This window comes from Lontra canadensis, unplaced genomic scaffold (assembly GCF_010015895.1).
Source record: "Lontra canadensis isolate GAN:19392208 unplaced genomic scaffold, GSC_riverotter_1.0 scaffold37, whole genome shotgun sequence".
Lineage (NCBI taxonomy): Eukaryota > Metazoa > Chordata > Mammalia > Carnivora > Mustelidae > Lontra > Lontra canadensis.
The window spans coordinates 3,208,868-3,232,140 of record NW_022631031.1 but is presented as its reverse complement, the minus strand read 5'-3'; the positions used below and the strand labels follow the sequence as shown (position 1 = coordinate 3,232,140).

Here is a 23,273-nt window from a genome sequence, read left to right as displayed (position 1 = left end):
CCATCATTTCCTACTATCGCCTTAACATCATCCTATTGCTGTACCTAGTAGTTTATTTCTTATTTGCCCAACCCCTTAAAGCAATTGAGTTTTTTATGCCTGGGCTAGATTATTTCTAAAACCCTTTCTAATCTTAGACTTAGAGAAATGGAAACCTGTTAATCAACACCCATAAAATATACAATATCTATAAGGAAGAAAGACAAACTGAATTCGTATATAAAAGTGAAAACCAAATTGTTGCTTATATGTTTCAGTTAGGTAGTTTACTGTCTTGTCCATATACTTTTAATCTTGAATGAATATACTGATAAACTGTGATTTTGGAATTATAGATTTATGTGAATATGAATTAATCTGCTTATAAAACATCTATGACTTATGAAATCATACATAAGATCATACACATGGAAATTAATCAGATTCTCTTTTAAATATTTTTAAATCTATAAAATCAATTAATTAGGCAGAGCTTAAAGTATTTCTTCTATATATTTTATTATATTTGCCTGTAGCTTCTCAAGTAGGAAACAAATGAACTAAAACTCCTTTTCCCATTTACTACTGCCTTCATTCTAGTATGAATTTGGTATCTAACCCTCATTGATTTCACTGATTTAGAAACATTTAGTTTCTAAACTTATTTTTCAGTAAGTGCTAAATTTCTATATTGGAAACATTTTAAAAGCAATACCTACATGTGTGAAAAAAAAATAGGCTATCTGATAATAGAATGGCGGTTTTTATTACCATCTGTGAAATTCTGTGAAAGTTGTTCCATGAAAGCTAAGCTTCATGTTCTGTCCTGCAGAAGTGTGTTTCATCAGCCTTTTGTTTCTACACCTTTCTCCAAAAACAAACAAATAAGAAAACCTAAAACAACAAAAAACTCTTTATTGAACCTGGTTCTAAAAGAGTACATTCAAGCAATTAAATCGCTTGGGGACTTAAACTCTAACAACCTTCAGGGTTGTAATTTTAAAGAATATGTTTGGAATCTGCAGAATTATTTTCCTTAGTGCTCACCATGCTGTGGCCATCAATTTCTTCATTCTTCTTTCGTACTATATTACACTCATATCTTCCTGAGAATCATATACTTTTTGTGGCTATAAGTAGCATCTTCTCCTTTAATAAAATTTTTGTTTGACACACCTTTTTTGTTCTGTGATTTTATAATCAGTTAGCACCTTAGTTTCATGATAGTACATTAAAACATTTTGTTACAGAAGTATATACAAATCAAATATATAGAGAGCTAGCAACAGAATAAATTGAAAAGTATACATTCTTATCCATGGAGAAAAATTATAGGAGGTATTTGTTCACAGATAAAGCTCAATGTTTGAAATGACTTGCAATTAAAAATTGCAATTTATAAAATAAAGCTTATATCCTTACATATTTTTCTCCTAAAGTTGGAGACATTTTATATGGTTATACTATGCCAAGATTATAAGGCAAACTCAATACTAGCTAAGATGGGCATTCAAGCCTGTTGTTCATATGTGTGTTTATGTGTATAAGGGTGTGTATTTTTAATTTACTATAAAGTGCAGTAAAATGCATACTTAAGTTCTACATACTAATAAAAATTATACTGAGTGTCACATTTGACCCAGATAGTAATAGTGTAATTAAAAATTTATTTTTCAAAAAAAATTATTTTTCATCTCTATTGTTTTTTCTACCTAATATTAAATTAATAAAAAATATAGACTTCAAGTTACATTTTATGTATAATATATATCAAAGGCACACAGGAGTGGAGCTATGTATGCCTAGGAGATTCTATTAAGACTAACATTTCACTTAATTTTTTCTAATGCCATAAAAGAAATGAAAGGAAAAGAGAGTTGCTAAGTGATTGTTTGACTAGTTCATAACAACTCTTTGTTGGTACCTAAATAACTGGCATCTTAAGAAATAGAACTCATGACTAAACGGAATTGAAAACATTTACAGTTAATAGCGTGCAAAATATAAAAATTTAACTTTCAATATAAAAGTAAAAAAAAAGCCTTTGTGAAAGTGTGCTTTTCAAATAAAGTTAAAACAACAAGAATATGTATTACAAGATTACATAAATACTGCCTATACAGATTTATAGGCATGTTAAGCTTATGCAGAAGAGGAAGAATATCTACATTCAAAGGTCATATTATTTATGTATATTACAGGAAGATTTATCTTGAATATTATTTAAAAATATGTTAAAAATATTTTTATTTCATTAATTCTTGTCTTTATATTCACACAGATTCTTAATCAACAGTACATGTCTATTATAGAGTAGAAATATTAACTTCTCTAAACAATTAGTTAACTATTTACCTCATGTGAAATGTGTACTGACCTGTCCCCCTTGAAGAAATAGGTTTTCCCAACATCTTCCCACCAAATGGCTGAATCAATACCATGCGGAGGAATTCCACTTCCAAGAGTAATCAAGTCGTGAGGATAACCGGGTTGAAGAGTTGTATCCTTAAACACCCAGTATTTGTTACCTGTATGAAATAAGTGCAAATGCAGAATACAATAATTTAATGTCAGAAATTAGAATATATCTATTAATACAGTACATTTAAAGTTATTTTACATGAAATCCGTAAAATAGGTAATAGTCACATTTGGAATACCAATGTTGGAAGATTATCTTCAAAAGTGGATAAAATGAGTAACTATTTAGTAATATAATTAGAATTTGTGAATTAATTTAAGAAATAAAAAAGATCTACAACTTGCCATAATACAACAATTCTGAATCAAGAATCAGGATTTTTCCTCTAGGAATTAGAAGTGCTATTTTTATTTAAGGCTAAATCATTACTGTGTTTTGTGCATTTTGTATACCCTCAGATTGCTTTATTGATTATAACCTCTACTCTATTGAAACACAGCCTCCAAACTGATCCTTTCTATTATTATAAACATTCACAGGTTCCTTTAATCTTAGTCATCCTCCTTTTTTTTTTTTTTTAAAGATTTTATTTATTTGACAGAGAGAGAGAGATCGATCACAAGTAGGCAGAGAGGCAGGCAGAGAGAGAGGGGGGAAGTAGGCTCCCTGATGAGTAGAGAGCCCCAATGTGAGGCTCGATCCCAGGACCCTGGGATCAAGACCTGAGCTGAAGGCTCAACCTTAACGCTTAACCGACTGAGCCACCCAGGTGCCCCAAGTCATCCTCCTTTGACCTTATACTCTCTTTTAGCTGTTATACTATCCCTCTCTTTAAAGAGTAGAAACCTAGGGGAGGAGAATTTTAACCCTAACCTTTTTTGGAATTGCTAGAGCATGGCGATATTAAAAAGAAGACAAAGTTTAGTCAGTTTTATTTCTGTTTTGAAATTATCTACAGACAACACACTTCCTCATGTTTTATGTCTCTGGTAGACTATATCTACCACTCTTCTCTTTGGTAAGCCTCTCAAGTAGTCTATAACCATTCCTCACTCCACTGAAAGTTGATTCCTCACACCTACTTTCTACTGAAAACTTTTGTTGTTGAGTCAGCAATGTCTTTCAAGGAAACAATTCTCTACACTTACCTGTTGACACAGTTGCCCGCTTAAAGCACTTCTCTCTCTAAGCTGCTAGAAAACCATTTTTGGGGGTGGGGAGTCTTTTCTCCAGCTTCTCCATTCTGGGCTCCCCCGCCCCAGTTCTGTCTGTCTCCCTTCAACCCCACACTCCAAGTCTTCTTCCCCTGGTCCTTCTGGATCTTTCTGCAATTAGTATCTCTTATCACTAACTCCTGGGGTTAACATCTGGTGAAGTAAAAAAGTTAATAATCTATTAATATCTGACAAAGTGTCCTATATTCTTTCTAATAGATGTGAACCTTACTTGTTAGAATATTTCAGTACTACCCCTAGATAAGGACTAGGATATAGCCTATAGCATTCATGTTACACCTTAAAGAAATTAAAAAAAAAAAAATTAAAACCATGCTCCTGCCTAAAATAACACAACACAAAGCAAAAATATCATGTTTTCAGGCTAGATTTAGTTAGGTGTCTCTAGTTTGTAATAGGAGTAATCTTATTTACTTCAATAGCTTCTACTACCATTTAATATCGTTTTTAAAAAAGATTTTATTTATTTATTTATTTGACAGAGACCTGGCGAAAGAGGAAACACAAGCAGGGGGAGTGGGAGAGGGAGAAGCAGGCTTCCCACTGAGCACGGAATCCGATACAGGGCTCGATCCCAGGACCCAGGGATCATGACCTGAGCCAAAGGCAGACACCCAACAACTGAGCCACCCAGGCTTGTTTTTTTAAAAAACAACATTTCTTGAGTCCCTTCAGGGTCCTAATTATCATGTTAGGTACTAAGGACACTAAAGGGAACAAGACAGACCTGATCTTCCTACATTCTAGTGGATTGGGCAGATGAAAACCAAATACACAAAAATATAATTGTAGTAGCTGAAAAACTACTGAATGCTACAAAGGAAACACATCAGGGGCTGAGAAAAAAAGAAATCCCAAGGTGATAATTCTTTTAAGTAAGGAGATCAGGAAAGCCTCTCTGAAGAAATAAAACTTAAATCAAAATTTAAGGAAAGAGATGATATCTATACATTGAATGTCAGGAACAGTATCCCAAGCAAAGGAGTTTGGTGTGATTAAAAATGAAAAGATCAGTGGAGTGTAATGAACAAGAAGAGAGTGGTACTGAAAACGTATATGGTGGGTGAGTCTTATTTTGAGTGCAATGGGAAACCATCAAAGATACTAAATTAATGGAGAGGTATGATGTGTTTTATATTTACAAAACATGATTTTTTTTGTCTTTTGTGGAAAATGGACTATAAAGAGAAGAATGGAAATGAGAAGACCTGTCAGTGGTCTTTTGCAAGAATTAACTGAATCATTCATCAACAACTTAGTACATTTACTAGGCAATGTTTTAGGCACTGGAGATGTAGCAGTGAATAAAAAGGGTAACATCTCTACCTCTTGGAGCTTAAATTCTAGTGAAGGGGTTTGGGAAAACTGACCTTAAACAAGGAAATAAAGGTAATTTCAGAGAGAAAATTATTGTAAAGAGACAAAAAAAATACATTAATGTAAAATTGATGGGATTAGGTCGGGGGGGTTGCTTGTACTGGACACAGGAAAGATCCCTTTATTCAGATGACATATGAGTTGTAACTTACGTAATTCAAAAAAGGCAGAACAGTGAATATGGTTTGAAGGGGTAGAAACTCCAAGGAAAATGCCCTAAGGGGAAGAACCTTGTTAGAGAGGTAGAACACAATGTTGTAGGAATGTGCTAAGGACAGAGGTAAGGATAATGTGGTCTCTGTCAAAATCTAAACTTTATTCTAAGTGAAATAGGAAGCCACTGGATAGTTAAATTAAGAAGTTTTTTGCTAATAGCTTATAACAAGGTCACAGCAATAGGGTGGAAGGAAGAAAATGGAGTCATGACACATCTTAGAGATGGCACTGATAGACATTGCTTTCAGGCTGGCTGTGGAGAATTTAAAAAAAGATAGTATCAAGTATAATCTTCAAGTTCTGACTTTTGTCAACAAGAGAATAATAATTATATAAAATAAGCCAAAGAATACTGGGGTATATGAGCTGTAAGGGGTTCAGATTGAGAGTTTGAGATGTGAAGTAAGCAACTGGATATATGAGTTTGAAGATAACAGTTTGTAAGTTACAAGCATAAATATGGCATTTACTAATTTAGGATTTGAAGAAATTATCCAGGGAAGACTATATAGAGAAGATGAAGAGGAACCAGAATTGGGCTTCTAGAAATATACGTCCCTCAAAGAGATCACAAGAGAAGAGGGCAGAGTAGGCAAATGCAAAGGATGCAGAAGAGGCAGGGAGGAAGACTAAGTAAAAGAAAACCTTAGAAGCCAAAAAGAGTGTGTTCATAAATGGCTGTCTCTAATCCAAATAGCTCTTGGGAGCAAAACAATATATATAGCTACCTACTGGGATTTTCTACAAAGCTGATCCACATGTTCAAATTTGAACTAATCAAAGGACCTTTCTTCTTGTTTTTCCTATTAAGGTAGATGGCCTGCTAATTTCTCAGTGCATCACATCTGAAACCTCCCTATTTATTATGTTTCATATCTGATGGATCATTACATTCAACAGCTTTGATTTCTAAACTTTCCTTAAACCTCTCACCTGTAGTCAATTCTTATTGTCACCGATGTAGGTAAACTTCAGCTATCCCTTCTAAAGGTAATTATTTTGTTTACAAGCTCTGAAGTAGGTCCCACTATTCTCCATATCTTCTCTATATATTACCATCCAAGACTAGAGCCGGTCAAAATTCTGCAGAGTTATGGATCATAGATTAGGCAGATGAGCAGAGATGAACAGAGCCATTCATTTTTCTTTCTTGGGAATGTGACCCAGGGAATACTGAGAGACATTCCCACTTAGGAGAGGGAAATGCCTATTCATTACATAGTATGAGGCTTGAAGAGCCATGATGGGCATAGGCAAGTGTACATTACGAGGATGTATAAATTGAGTAAACAGAGAGGGGAATTGAAAGAGAAAAGAGAATGGAGCAGAAGCAAAGAACAAAGGTACAAACAGGAGAGAGACCAGGAGGCTTTTTAGAGAGATGGCAAGTGTAGCCAGTTCTCGAATGACTTTCTGTCACACACCCACACCTAAACGCAATTAATCTGGTTGGGTTTATTTTTCTTTTAACTGAGTAAGATTGTTCAGTATTAATTTTTGGCCACCCAAACATCACACAAGGTATTATGCGCTTGAGCCCCCAAGTCTGTTAGCCAGAGTCGTGAATCATTCTCTAGATGAGGACAAGATTGCTGTCTTCCATCCCTGTGCCTTAAGAGCAACACTTTTGTTTTCTAGCTTATAGCATTTCAGTAACCTCCTTTCTTATCTCCCTGCCTTCAGTCCCACTTCTATCTATCCTCCATAAAGTCATTAAAATGATCTCTCTAAAAGGCATACCTGATAAAGAGAGATAAGAGAGATAAAATTATCTCTCTTTTGTTTAAAAATTTCAGTGGTTTACCATTGCATTCAGCAAAAAACACAAACTCATCCATATGTCAGCTCAAGGTTCTTCTCAATATGAGTCTCTTATTTCAACTACATCTTATTTATTTCCATTTCTGGAAAATGGGTTCTCTTTCAGAACTTAGCTTAACATCATTTCTCTGGAAAGCAGTTCCTATATGAATAAGGTGGGCCTCTTACATTGCCAGAGTATGTAGTCTTCTCCTTTACCATATTACTTAGTACACTTTTAGTACATATAACTTAGTACTTTAATGGATCACAAGCCTGCCACCTGCTCCAGCCTGTGAACAACTTGAGGACAAACACTGTGTCTAACACCTTATATATAATGCCTAGAAAGTCGTAGGTACTTAATAAATGGTTATAAATTCAAAGACCTATGTTTAATATTACATGAATAACCAAATAGAAGATCAAAACAAAAATGGAAAGGCTACATAAACAACATTGTAGGCCTTAGTCTTGAATCTTGTTCATACAACAGAAAAAAATGAGTCTTCTAACCAGTAACATGTCGGAAAAAATAAAAAGGCATGTCCCAGTATTGTGTTGGAGGGTCATTTAAATAATTATATTTAACTGTGTATTGGGAAATACTACCATAAAAATATATCCCTATCCTGAGCCATTGTTTAATCTGAGTATTTTATAAAGAAAAAAACACCCAAGGGCCCAGATCACTTCCTTGCCAGAGTTAGTGAGATGGAAAATCCAGACAGCTGTTTCCCAACTTGCTCTTTATTTTAGTCATATCTCTACAGCATTTAAAATAGAGAGTCTTTAAAACAATACAATAAAAAGAAAGTCCTGTTCTATGCTAGCCTCTGCCTTAGTGACTATTACATTCTTTCCTTTCATCTCAGTTTTATTTAGGAAAGAATAATACAGTTCCAATGCCTTCCATGCTTGGTATTTAGAGTAAACCTTTTATCTGCCAAACTTGGTTGGTTATGTCTTCTTTTAAGCAGCAACATTCTATTATCCTTTAGAATACTTCTGTTTGCAGTTCCTTATCTCTATCCTATCCATGAAAACTTCTTCATACTCTTTCCAGGCCTTGTACAGTGATATCAATAGGCTCACAGATAACCAGGATGTCCTGGTGCATGTAGAATGAGAGTATGTTCATAGAACCTGAGTTTATGTTTCCAGGGTGTCTCAGAAGGGAATAATGTATGAAAAAAAGAAAAAGAATTACAGTTTTTCCAGGAAATTCTTGTTTAAAAAGAAAAAAGAAAAAAAATTTTAAAAAAATATGTTTCAGAAGTACTTCCCTATACTGTTGGTCAAGAGTTTTCAGTCAATAAAAAGGAGAAACAATGAGCCTCTCAACTTTTAATAATCAAGGCCTCTGTATGAAAGATTAGCATTCAATTAGCATTTTTCCCCCTGTTAGGAACATACAGCAGGGGATTTTTTTCCCCCTTTTTAATGCACTTATAGTCCCTTCAAAAAAGAAAGCAAAACAGAAAACTCATCAGCAAACATTTCCTATAGAGTTATACAATGAGATCCTGCAGTTATACACAAAAAAATTAAGAAAACACCACCTTGCCTGTTGAGTATTTGTGGCTTAGAATTCAAGAAAATAACTCAACAATGATTATGAGTTACATGTTTAAATTTCCAGATGCTTATTAATAAACACCTAATTAATACAATTATACAACTCCCTTTGTATCTTGGTAAGATTTTCACATGACAAAGTTGAAGTAACTTTGTTTCTCTTGTTAACAGTTTTGATTAAGTATGTGAGATTCATATGCAATTTTTTTTTTCTTTTAACATTGCAGAGGTAGATTTTTAACTACCTTACCATCAATAGTCTGATTCTCAAGGAAAATATTGCCTCTTTGGCATAATGAAGGCATTTACTGGATTTCCTATGATGTTCACACATTCTGGAGCAAGAGGAAAGAACTGGTCCTTACTGACATTATACTTGGCAGAATGCAGAGGAAAATATCAACAAGTCTGAGTTAAGAGACAGAGAAGCTTTATAAATAAAAAGAATAACCTCAAAGAATGTTTACAGTTGGAGACAACTTTACAGACCATCTATTTCAGTAATTCACCAATGAGATTCATCCACCATCCATCCATCCATCCATCCATCCATCCAATGTCTGTTTATTAAGAGCCTCTTATAGCCTGTAGATAAGGAGATGTAGATGTAGGAGATGTAGATACCAATGAAAGAAACACAGATTCTTACTCTTACAAAGCTGATGGAGCAGCAGAGGAAACAGGCACTAAGCAAATAATCCCTTGAAGAATTCTTAAATTATATGCTTTTTCCTACAAGGAAAACTGCATTGTCTAGTGATTTTTTAAAATTTTTATCGAGCTAAGATTGGTAACTTCTTTTCTAACACCCTTGAACTGGCTCATTGTTACTAATGAGGAAGTGCACTTTATTGTTCACATGTACTAGATCAGAAAAATGGTTGAGAATCCAGCCCAACACCTTTATTTTACAGGCCAGAAAGGGAAGTGATGTACTTAAAAAAGCACACAACCAATTTCTAATATATTTGCACTACAGTCCAGGTATTTTAATTCAGTGCTCAACTTGCTATTCCAAACTGATTCTCTCAATAGAACACATTTACACTCTGTCTGACTTTCAGAATTGGTGATGATTTTCTGCTTCCTTCCTGCTTTATCAGTAATCATTCCATATTTATTATTGGAAGTGTTTATTAATTAATCCACTGTATTCTTCTCATGGCTTGTTCATTGATTGCATCCTCAGTAATCAGATACCCTTTATAATTTATTAACTAAAAAAAATTTTTAGTTTTTTTTTTGTCTTATGGAGGCCACAAAACTCTATTTACACATTTATATTTTGTATCTTCTATTACAACATTTGTTAGTAAACTAGGGCCACCATCTGTTGCCTGTTTTTGTAAATAAAATTTTATCAGAATGCAGTCACATCTATTTATTACATATGGTCTAGTCTGCTTTCATCCTACAATGGCAGAGTTTAGTAGTTATGATTGAAAACCATATGATCCACAAAGCCAAACATATTTGCTATGTGTCCTTTTACATTCAAGATTAGAACATTAGCTCCTTAAAGGCTAGGTTTTCGTCATATAGAGGAAGGATGCATTTAGATTACTTAACAACTATTGTTTATTGGGCTAACTATTATTCAACATTGACATATTCTTAAAGAAAACTTCAGGGATTTAAAAAAAAGTAATAAAGAGCTAATATTTTCTGTATTAGAATCTATGATTTAGTGGACCGTTCAACAGCCCTGAAAGCAGGTAGAACTAAGGGGTGACAGCTCTGCCAATTATTAGCTGTGGCAAGTAACTAAATCTGAATCTTCCTTTCCTATTTTGTACATTAGATACTAACACTTTTCATTTAGAGACCTGGAAATAATGAGATATCAAGTGTATAACATATCCCTACTATACTCAGATCATGGTATCCAATACATGGTACTTATTATTTTTATATAATGGAATATTACACTGTTCAAATTTCCTTGATACCAATTCAAATAAATAATATCAATACTAAGTGATTAAGTACACTGATCTATGTTAGTGCCAATTATTTGAATTAAGTGCTAATTTCCATATTGTTTATAGGCTGGTTACTCAAGAAATTTGAACAAATGCCCAAATATGGGGATTGTACAGCTTTTTGTTACCAGCATTTATTTTGCCAGGTTCTACTGCATCATTTAGTGAGCAGAGAGTTTTGAATATTTCCACAAATGTGGCGCCACGGACTCCGCAGCTTACTAGACTTCTCTTCAAGAAAGAACTGGCCTATTTATCAATTCAGTGCCTTTGGATCTGGTCATTGGGCCAAGCAGTCAGCTGAGTGCTTTGGGATGGGCCAAAGCCATGATCTTTTGGGGCATCGTCCAGCCAATGACTGAGCATGGCACATCCTAAATCCTGGCCATTTTTCTGCCCTACATTGTAACCGTCCCTCAGAGTAATATACTACTTAAACTATAACTTCAACTAATGAGGAGTTGTACTGGACATGCAAGCGTGCTTAAAGATGACCTTGAGAAAAACACCTACTAGCAGAGGCCTCTGATGGAGGGGATGATACACGTCCTTGAAGCCGAACAGCTAGGAACACCTGGCGGGCTCACGGTGGAACATTGCCCTGCTTCCCTTTTTGTCTCCTACACCTCAGAGAAAGCTACCCGCTAAGGTAATCCATTTAAGTGCTTTTGCACAACTATGAATACCACGCTGCTGGACCAGACACACCCTACTCCTCTTGTTTACTTCGTTTACCTCTAAAACTTGTGACCAACATATGACTCACATTCCTCCTTGTTTACCTACTAGACATATGGCTAATGTATAACCTTCTTCTTCTTTGTTTTCTTGTATCTAACAAATACTGGATTGAGGAGTTGTTCCGCGGCAACAGTCCTTCCAGCTGTGGTCCCTGCTCCCATTTTCTTACAGCTGACTCGCTTGTGCCTCATTCTTCTCCTGTGTGCCCTAAGGACAGCCGCACTACATGAGACTCCTCTAACAGGCAGTCTTTGCTCTCGAGCTCTTTTTTGGTTTGCCAAGACACTGTCACATCTACAGCATAGTCCAAGGCTTTCCAGGCCAGTCTTGTCTTTTCTCTCTTTGCTTTTTAGAGGCTTACTTCTCTCCTCATAACTTTATTTCAGTGATTGCTTCCCAGGAAACTCAAACCTGACACAGTAAATAAAAGGATATGATAAAAGTTTTTGAAAATGAGAAAAAAATTAGATGCAAGATTTACTGATGGGAAAATACTGTAGTTTAAAATGTAATGCTATGGTGAGTGCTGTGAAGTGTGTAGACCTGGTGATTCACAGACCTGTACCCCTGGGGCTAATAATACATTATATGTTTATTAAAAAAACAAAAAACAAAAAATAAAATGGGAATAAAAACAGACATAGTAAAAACATGGAATTTTTGAATTGTTATAAATAAGTAGAGGCAAATGATCAAGGAAGATTTTCAAATACATGTTTGATCCCTTGGTTTAGATGATTACTTCATGCCAATATATAATATAAACACTAATATTAAAATTAAAATATTAAAATTAAAATTAAAATAATATTAAAGTACAAACACTAATATAAAATTCACATAATTATATAAAATATAATTATAAAATTATAAATATTTATAATTCAAGAAAATGGCACAGTTCACATGTTATGAATCTATTTTTGTGTGTATCAAGGGCACTGAATGTAGATTCCTTAATCTAGTGTAGCTCTTTAGGAATAAATTTTCTATTACCTCCTATAGGGTAATAAGTAATCAGTGTATTCATTTATTTATAGTAAAAGATCTTTTAGGTTATCTATTGCACTATGTAAGCTACCTCAAATGAACTTCATTAGCACACTCTAAACCTCTCAAGAGTGAAGATTTGCAAGAAGCAAAGGGAAATTGCTGATTTATAGGAGTATTTGAAATAAAAGTATAATGCAAGTTATATAAATAATTTTTAACCAGTTATTTTCTTTGCCACCTTCCAGTGTCACATATTTTAGACAACTCTTGTTTTTTTGATATACATCTTTTATTCTTCTTATTCCTAAACTTTATTACCCTGCTTTTTAACATCCTAGATATTTTGCTTCCACTTCCATAAATGATTTTTGCCTCTTGAAACGAAACTGTCAAACAGGATAAGTACTGCTTAAAGTTATTAAATGATAGAAACAATATAAATTTTGAGACCTTTTGACTACTTGACTTTGACTGTTACTGATTTTGACAACACTGAAAAGTTCATTTTAAAAATTATTTTCAGTTCTTGAGAGAATTGCACCAACTCAATTTTCAATATTGATTTTTGATATTATTATCTCATAACCATTCAGCCTGAACATGGCTAGTAATTGAGAATATAAACATCTAGGTTGATTGTGCTTATAAAATCTTACTCTATTATATTTGATTTACCTGAGTGATGTTAAGATAGCTGACTAGCGAAAATTTTATGGCTTCTATACAGGCTTCACACTCAAATATAAGCAGCTACACTGAGAGGAACCTTGTTTAGTAAAGGGAGATATTATATACTTGCTTCTTAAAAACAATACACACACATATACATATGTGAGGCAGAATGAAAAAATTCCTTAAAATATCCACTTACTTACACCTTTATTACACAAAAATTTGAAGGCTCTTACAGGAAAAATATGTGGTAACATAGTACAACATAACTAAAAATTAGACAAAAAATAAGAGTAGGGAAATTAGAATAGAGTAAAAATAACATAGATAAGCAATATAAAATAAAAATGATGAAATTATTTCACATGCAAGCATCAGCCTATATTTTATAGTCATTCCAATATAAAGACTTATTAGAAAATACATTTATAATCATTATAAGCAGTAATTCTAAGATTAAATTGAAATTATGCTTTAAATATATTTTCAGTGAATAGATTATATTAAGATATAGTTAGTTTCTCATACTACTATTCTCAATGATACTAGAAATGTAGCCAAGAAGAGAGGCTGCTGGTAATGAGACATCTCTGCTATATGGGGACCCTCTGCTTAATTATCACAGAGCTCAAAAAGGGACTGAAACCAGCACAGTGTTAATTTGGATGCTCATAATTAACATGCTGTAGAATAATGCATGAGTAAAATTTTACTACCCATAGTCACCAGTATATTAAATTTATGATATAGTTACTTAAACTATTCCAACATAAACCGATGTTTTTAGTAAAGCTGTTTTTTAGTAAAGCTGTACTGTCGTACCATTAACATGCAATAAATAGCACCTATTTCCGTATATACTATAAGTTTTCATGTATGTATGTCAAAATATCAATATATCAAAATAACAAACATATGCATCACCCTGAAAGTTTTCTCATGCTCCTTTGTGTTCCCTCCTGCTCAATTCTCACCTGACTTCAGGCAACTTTCTGTCACTATACATCAGTTTGCATTTCGTAGAGTTTAATATGAATACTCCTTTTTGTCTGAATTCTTTTACTGAGCATAATTACTTTGAGGTTATCCATGTGGTAGTGTAAATTAGTAATTCATCCTTTTTATTGCTAAGTAGCATTTCATTATATGGATATAATGATCCATTCACCAGTTGCGGATATTAGAATTACTTCTGATTTGGGATGATTACAGATACATCTGTTTGGAATATTTCTGTAGACGTCTTTGGACAAATGTTCTCATGTCTTGGGAAAATACCTACGAGTGCAATGGCTGCATCATCCAGTAACTGTGTATTCAACTTTTAAAGGGATTGTCAACACTTCTCATGATCAGTGTTTTTAATTTTAGCCGTTCTATTAAGTATGCAGTAGTATCTTATTGTGTGTGTGTGTGTGTGTGGTGTGTGTGAGTGTTTTAAGATTTTATTTATTTGAGAGAAAAAGAGCGCACAAGTGGGGTTGGGGTAGGAAGAGGGAAATAATCCCAAGTAGACGGCACACGGAGTGAAGAGCTCCATGTGGGGCTCGATCTCACGACCCTGAGATCAGGACCTGAGCCAAAACCAAGAGCCGGAATCTTAACTGACTGAGCCACCCAGGTGCCCCCTCATGGTGGTTTAAATTTACATTTCCCTAATGGTTAATACTGGTAAGCATCTTTTTGTATGGTTATTTACTATCCATATATCAACCCTGGTAAAGTTGCTGTTTAAATCCTTTGCTCCTTTTTATTGAGTTGCTTCTTTTCTTTTTTGGTTTTGAGAATTCTTTATTTCTTCTGGATACAAACTCTTCATCATATATATGGTTTGCATATACCTAGTGTATGGCATATCTTTTTATTAAAAGTATCTTTGAAGAGCAGACATTTTTAACTTTGATAAGGTTCCATTCATCAATTTTTTTATGGGTTGTGATTCTGAAATCAAACATACCTACACCAAAGTCACATATACTTGCCTCTTATTATTTTTTTTTTCTAGTTGTTTTATAGTTAAAACTCCTACTTAGGTTAGGACCATTTAATTTCTGTATATGGTACAAAGTTTGGATTAGAATTTATTTATATTTGCATATGGATTAGAATTTATTCATGATTTCAGCATCATTTGTTGAAAAGATTATCTTTTCTCCACTGAATTTCCTTTGTACCTTTATGAGAATTATTTTTCCATCTTTTTTAGTCTTTCTGGCGTTTGTATTCTGTTACACTGATTTTTGTTAATCTTTACGACAATGCCACCTTGTCTTCATTACTGAGCTTTAAAATAAGACTTAAAGTCAATTAGTGTTTTAGAAATGGTTTTGTTTATACTATATCTTTTCCATTGCACACAAATTTTATAATCAGCATGATTAAATTACTACAAAAAGACTTGTGGGGATTTGATTGGTATTGCACTTAATGTACAGACAAATTTGGTGAGTGTTGTAATAATATTGAGTTTTCCAAACCATTAATAAGACATATTTGTTCATTTATTTGTCTTCTTTACTTCATTTAGCAAAATTTTGCATTTTCAGTGTAGAGGTCATTCATGTACCTTTTGGACTGATCCCTAAGTATTTAATATTTTTGATGCTACTGTAATTTTTTTTTTTAAATTTTCAATTCTTGACTATTCTTTGCTACTGTGTGATGGGAGACAATTCTCCATAAAAAGTCACTTGATTTTCAGCAATGACTGCCTTTGCTTTGGACTACATTTTGAAAGATATTTATATAGCAACAATCGGGTTACAGAGTGTGTCTCCTCCACAGCTAAGGAAAAAGATGTGCTTATTGTCCAGTATAATAAAGAAAACATCTCCCTTTGGGGTAAAATTTAAACAAGCTGGCCACCTGGGTGGCTCAGTAGGTTAAGCAGCTGCCTTCGGCTCAGGTCATGATCCCAGGGTCCTGAGATCGAGCCCCACATCGGGCTCCCTGCTCCATGGAGAGCCTGCTTCTCTCTCTCCCTCTGCCTGATGCTCCACCTGCTTGTATTCTCTCTTTCTCTCTGTCAAATAAATAAATAACATCTTTAAAAAACATTAAACAAGCTTACTGCTCATTATGAAATATGTGGGTTCTCTAAGCTTGTGGTTCCTCTCCTGCAATGCAACTGATGACATGTACAGGATTCACCTGGACCTCTTCACATTACCCTTTGAGAATCAGGGGCTCAGGGGACTCATACAAATGCCTATACTCTAGCTACTGCCTCTGTCTCTGTCTTCTCTGACTTGGAAATCTTGTGTTTCTGCCAACATCCATGAAAATGAGGCAGGCTAACATGTTAGCTTACAAACAGGGTAAAATCTCAGACCGTTCACAGTTTTTGAAAATATAGAGAAATACAATTACTTTTTGTATAATGGTCTTATATCCTGCAACCTTGCTAAATTCATTTGTTCATTAGAAATAATGCATTGACTGCATCTAATTTTCAACATGAACAGTCATATTATCTGTGAATATAGTTTTATTATATATCTTACCTCATTATGCTACATAAAATCTCCAGTACAATAATAAATAAAATTGATATGTGACATCTTGTCTGTCCCCAAGCTTATGGAAGAGGTCCCATGCTGTGAATTTGACCTCATTGGGTGAATATTTTTGTATTCTTAGAAATATTCTTGAGCTTTGTCCTAGGACTGATACTTAGAAACAATTTGATTGCTTCAGTCTTTGAAGATTTTTTTTTTTTAAGGTAGGGGTACAACATTCTAGATAATCACTCCCACTACTTAAGTAAGACCCTTTTCGGTGTTCTATCCAATGGCCATGGAGAGGTAGCAGGTAGAAATAAGTACTGTTAGTGCTGTGTGTCAGGAACAGTTCTATTTCATCCTATTAAGTGATTCTTATTCTCTACATCAGGAGTTTCCCTACATACATATGCTGACCAATTCCTCCTCCCATACTATAGGGGATTCCTCTGCTAATTTCTGTGTCTGCACTGTGCAGCTCTCTCTGCATTGTTTTTTGTTCTGTGCACTGCAGCTACCTTGTTATCCCTTGACTCTCAGTTCTGTTCCTCTCAACTGAGACAGTCTTCTGAACACCACCTGGATTCTCCTATCTTCATCCATAGCCTGGAAAGTTTCCCAAAACAGGAAACTGGGACAATTTCCAGGCTCATTTCACTTTGTTTCCTGACTCTCAGGTTTACTACCCTTTGTTTCTTGCTGTCTGCTGTCATGAAAATCATGGTTTTATATACTTTCTCCAATTGTTGGTAGATTTAGGTGGGAGGATAAATTTGATCCCTATTATTACATCTTGGCTGGAAGTAGAGGATACATCAATATATTTTGATATACTATATTTTAACATACTGAAAAGCAGTAAGATTCTGTTAAGAATGTAGAACTGATCACAATTATAGAGGACAAGTTGCTTACGTTTTCATATTTTCATAATTTATGTATTGACTACTCCCACTCCATATGACATATATGTACACATATAACTTCACCTAAATTTTTAAAAATTGTATAAATTATACCAAAATATTAACTTTTAATCAGATCTATGGCTTTCCATTTTTCTTAAGATATTTATAAAGATTGATTTGAATATAACACATTATGCCTATTTTTATATTACTAAGATAGTATTTAGACTTTATAATTGAACACTCATTTTTACTTATATTGAAATCCATACCTTCAGATTTTTAGGGAAGATGAAAATAAGGCTAATACTGAGTACATTTAGAAAATGCATAATTAAATAAGTTTATATCCCAACACGGACTTTAGTTCAACAGGATGAATAAAAGGCAAAGCTACTTAAGTACAAGTACTATTGCACAGTATAGATGAGAAGAAGAGAAGAAACATAAAGGAGAAGAAGGGAAAAACAAAGAGAAAGAAATTGAAGGTAAATAAGGCCAAGCAAAAAGCAACCTAAAGAAGAGTAATGTTTAAGTCCGTTAGTAGCAAAGGTCCAGTATGGCCAGGACAGACTAACTTTGATAGAGCTGTGAATATGGGTACAAATCAGAGCTGGAACTTTATTCTTTATTCATTTGGTAAATCTTTGTTTAGTGTTTACTATATTGCAGGTATTATTTAAAACAGAAGGCAGCAAACTATGACCAATACCTATTTTGTATAGCACAGGATCTAAGAAGAATTCTTACATTTTTAAAGGTTAAAAAAAAAAGGATATGTAATAGAGATGGTGTGGGATGCAAAGCTTAAAATATTTGCTATTTAGTCATTACTGAAAAAGTCTGTCAATCCCTGGTTAAAGATATGGGGAATACAGCAGTATAAAAGAAAAAGAACAAAGGAGAGAAGACCTTGCACTTATGGGGCTGATATTCTAGTAAGAGGAATACAGATAAGCAATAAATAAGTGAAATATATAGTTTTGAGATGGTATGTAGATAATTAGAATAGGAAGGGGAAATTGGTCTGCTAGAGATGTGGTTTAGACTCTTAATGGCCCATAGAGCAAACGAGGGGATAGTCTTAGGATGAGGAATGATTTGATTCCTCAGAAACGCTGTACTTTTGAGGTGAGAAAGGTCATAAATAGATGGTGGCAAGCTGTGATGGTCATTTTGACTGTGATTGTTGTGGTGGGGGTAGCAAAGGGAGTGGTATATAAAGTCCAGCATTCTGAAGGTCTTAACTTTGCTGCCAGTGGTAAGGTGGATACTAAGGAAGGGGTGGTCTTATTGGGTTATCCAGCTTCTGGCTCCCTCTAGAAAAGCAAAGATATTTGGAACAGGGGATCTGCATATTCACGGCTGGGTTTGTACCATTTAATATAAACCATTATACAAAGGTTTACTCGAAAGAACTGTGGAGAGAAAAGTCGAGGAAGGAAGTGCCACAGCCCGGTCCTTGGAATGACAAGAGTTCTAAGATCAGGCATTTCCTGATACTGGCAGTATATCAGAAGAGACCACTGATAAGCACAGCGTTCCAGAATTTGAATAAATATGTGGCAAGAAACAAAGTAATTCCTATTGCTAGCATCATAACATAAAAAACACCATACAGAGTTAAATCATATTCACCCATATTGTTTTTATTAAAATATTTGTTAAGCACCTACTATGCACTAGCACTGTTCTAAGAACTGAAAATACAGTAGTGTGCAAGAAAATATGGATAAATCTCATGAAATTTACATTTGAATGCTGTAGGTAACTTCAGATTTTCCCATGTGCTGTGCTGGAAGTTGTGGTTTCCATGTGCAAGTTGGAAGGTACTACTTTAAAGATTTTATTTATTTATTTGATAGACAGAGATCACAAGTAGGCAGAGAAGCAGGCAGAGAGAGAGGAGGAAGCAGGCTCCCTGCTGAGCTGAGAGCCTGATGCGGGGCTCAATCCCAGGACCTGGGATCATGACCTGAGCCGAAGGCAGAGGCTTTAACCCACTGAGCCACCCAGGTGCCTCGGAAGGTACTACTTTAAAGAGGAGGGACAGAGGGACATTCTGAGGTGGTACCTTTTCTGCTGGCTATTGAAAAATCAAAAGGAGCTTGCCCATTCCATGAGTGAATGGGTGAGAAGAAGCAAAATGAATAAAAGTAAGAAGTCCCTAAGGCAGTAAAGAGCTGTCAGAACACTGATTTAAGACTATGGCAGTTTTGCTCAGGCAGTTTTGTCAGAGAGCACTAAGGATCCTGTGGAGACAATGCCTCCTGGGATGGCCTTCAAGCTGAAAGCTACCTTGGGCTTATTCTTGTTTATTCTTCCTTTGTTTCTGTTGCTACTGTTCATAGGACCAACGAAGAGTGTAGGGGAGGGTAATTTCCTTCCAAATATCATGCCCCTAAGATTCAGAACCTTTACATGGTGTCCTTTCTTTGTCCACAGTGGTACAATGCATGTCCACTTCATTTATATGCTTATTTTAGATAGCAGGAGGGCAATAAATTACCAATAACCATACTAGTAATATCAGTAGCTGAGATTTATTGAAAACTTGTATGTGCCAAACACCTCACATGTAGTAATTTATTTAGTCCTCAAGCTAATCCTGAGATAGGGAGTAATACTAACCCCATTTTTCCAGATGGAGAAACTGAGACAAAGAGAATTAAATGATTTGCCCGGTACATACAGCTATTAAGTGTTCAAAACTGGCAGTATGATGGCAGAATCCTCATGTGCTTAAAACTAATGTACTATACCCCTTCTTTCCTCCAGAAACAATTTGTAAAGAGAAAATAAATCCCAGGTATACACTTTCATTTTATATGGATAGTTTGCATCTCACCTAAAATATTACAAGTGTTTCTTATACTCTACATTTTCATTATCCTCATCATTACTATAAATTCATTTAGTTTGAAGTTGGGAACAATTGCTTTTTTGAGGTGTTAAGATCCTCTTTTTCTTTCCTTCTACCTCCACGCCTGTTTAAACTTCTTTTCAGCTCTTTAGGCTCTTGGCTAATACACTCATTCAGTCACTCACTCATTCAGTCAATCAATCAATTGATATGTTCTGCACTCTAGTTCTCCTCAGTTTCAGCTCAAATATTTTTGTTTGTTTCAAGTTTTTATTTAAATCCTAGTTAGTTAATATATGGTATAATATTGGTTTTAGGAGTAAAATTTAGTGATTCATCACTTACATGTAACACCCAGAGTTCATCACAAGTTCTTTCCTTAATGCCCATCACCCATTTAGCCCATTCCCTCCCTTCCTCCCTCCATCAACCCTCAGTTACAAAGTCAATCCCTGGTTTAAGATATGGGAAATATAACAGCATTTCCTCTTGCCCCCCCTTCCCCTATATTTATGTTTTGTGTCTTAAATTTGTTTTTATATGATGGACTTATTTCACTTAGCATAATACACTCTAGCTACATCCACATCATTGCAAATGGCAAGATGCAGTCAGTATTTTTGTATCCTTAGGTAAATACCTTTGGGTAAATACCAATTGCTGGGTTGTAGGATAGTTCTAGCATATCTTTTCCTCACAATTCCATCACTCTTCCAACTCAGTCTCTTTCTTTTCCCTGCATTTCCCCCCACAGGTTTATGACTTACTGTTTAGAAGCAAATTTTAAGGATGGAATACCAGGCACTTCACTAAGTTCACTTTAAAAAAAAAAAAATGTATTTTATTTATTTAAGAGAGAGAGAGAGAGTGAAAGCACAAGAAGGGGGAGGGACAGAAGGAAAGGGAGATGGAGAAGAAGACTCCCTGCTGAGAACAGAGCCCAACATGGGGCTCAATCCCAGGACTGTGAGAGCATGACCTTAGCTGAAGTCAGCCACTTAACAGACACCCAGATGCTCCAATAAGTTCATGTTACCACGTAATCTTACTTTTGCATGCCAGACAGTTAGTATTTGTGCAATTAAAACGTGTCACTTAGATAAAGAACAACCAATAAATTTTACTGGGTGAAATTAATTGGGTGAATTTTTTTCCTACTCATGAATTTTCCTCACCTTTATGAGCAATTTCTTAGTTTACTGGAAACTAACAAACTTACTAAATCAAGTAAAGCTTAAGAGATTACACCATATATGAAAATAAGTAATATAGGTTTCATTTTATAAAAAATAGCAAGTAACTCCAAATACTCTTAAAAAAAAACTCAAAAACTTTAGTTAGTGGGAAAATGACTTTTTATTATCAATTCATTCATTCATTCATTTCATTTCTTTTGGTATTTTAAGCCAAATCTAAAAAATTCTAAGAAATCACACAATGCCTTCTAAATTTGACTTATATATGAGAATGCCATATAAGAAAACATAAATTAGAGAGTTAAATATTATCACTGATTTTACTTCATTTGTATTTCTTTTTTTCCCTTTTCATTTATATTTCTAGTCAACACGTACAGTTCATTTCAGAAGCTCAATTAGCTATCTAACTTCACTGAACAGGTTTTACTTATTCATCTCTATGTGTGCTATAGAGTCCTGGACAAAATGACCAAAATACAACAGATCAAGACATGGGAAAAATTCCTTACCTTTAAAGAAGACAAAATTCCCATCACTGTTTTCATAAACTGCATCGATACTAGGAGGCAAGCCCCGCCAGAAGTAAGTAATTTGCATGGGGTATCCATCCATCACCCTGTTGTTTCTCACTCGCCAAAACCACTGGTCCTGCAAACCAAGCAAAAGCATCTCTCAACAAACATGCAGGGCTCCATCGCATTTCCCTGTGCAATGGTGTAACCCTTCTAAAACTAAACTAGTGTCATTTTCACTGTATCAAATCAAAAACATCAAAGAAACAGCTAATCAACTTGCTTACAGTGATGACAGTTGTTTTTGTAGCCAACTGTCCAATCTCTAATCCATACAATGTGATTAAAAGATAATGTAAAAATATTTAACTTCAACATTTTACATTATCTCCAGGGCTTTTAGATGGAAAAAACAGAAGTAGTACAGACAAGTCCCTGCCAGATTTGTGGATTAAGTCAGTATTCCTGAATAAGAGAGCAGCATATGGACATGTATACATTTACAGACACAAACTTAAAATGTTAGGGATGGAATAAAGAGGCCATCCCTCCTGCTATGCCCACATTACACCCATCGTCCCCTATAATTGTAAGTAGTGTCCTCTTTCACCCTCATATATGTTTCGGTTTGGATGATAAGCTATATGGTCACCCTAAATGAACAAAGTTATCTTGAAAAAAAATTATCAAAGTGATTCCAGTCTGCGTCAACTGCCTCCCCAATATGCTCTCACAGTATCTGGACTTTACTCAATCATAGCATCAGTTATTTTATGTAAAAAGTGTCTACTCTTATCTCAGTGAAAATATATGACTTGTCTCATAGCAAGTGCTTATAAATGTTGTTGAATTAATCATTAGCTTGCACACAATATGTTTCTCCATAAATTCTTAGTAATGGCATGACATTCAATTATTTTCTATGGAAAATTTCAGAATGGAAACTATTCAAAATGCTTTAATATTAGAAAAATAAGGTATACTTTGAAGTATACTCTTTCACTTCATTTCAAAATTTTATATTTACAAACAACATTTCACTTGGAAAACATTTATTTGTACTACTTAGATAAGTATATTTCATGAAAGTATTTCCAATTTCCCTTACTTAGATATTAACAAATGATTTATTATAGGGCTTTCCCAATCTTTTGGCTTACAATAGTTTAACTGACTAGATTTTCTAGGATTTGTGAGTTATTCATATAGTCATTCATACACACACACACACACACACACATACAGTCAACTGGGGATTCTTGGATTTCAGGTGATACGATAAAAATGAACCTTTCT

At 34.5% G+C, this 23,273-nt stretch overlaps 1 protein-coding gene across 2 annotated transcripts in view; it reads right to left on the bottom strand.

Annotated features, from left to right (window-relative positions):
- Positions 1 to 23,273, bottom strand: part of MMP16 (matrix metallopeptidase 16) — a 290,552-nt gene that overhangs the window by 22,605 nt on the left and 244,674 nt on the right. For both annotated transcript variants that reach the window (XM_032869084.1, XM_032869083.1), the window contains exons 7-8: positions 21,975 to 22,113; positions 2,357 to 2,507 (exon numbers count right to left, since the gene is read on the bottom strand). In XM_032869084.1, the coding sequence (XP_032724975.1) occupies positions 2,357 to 2,507; positions 21,975 to 22,113 (290 nt within the window). The remainder of the gene's footprint in view (positions 1 to 2,356; positions 2,508 to 21,974; positions 22,114 to 23,273) is intronic.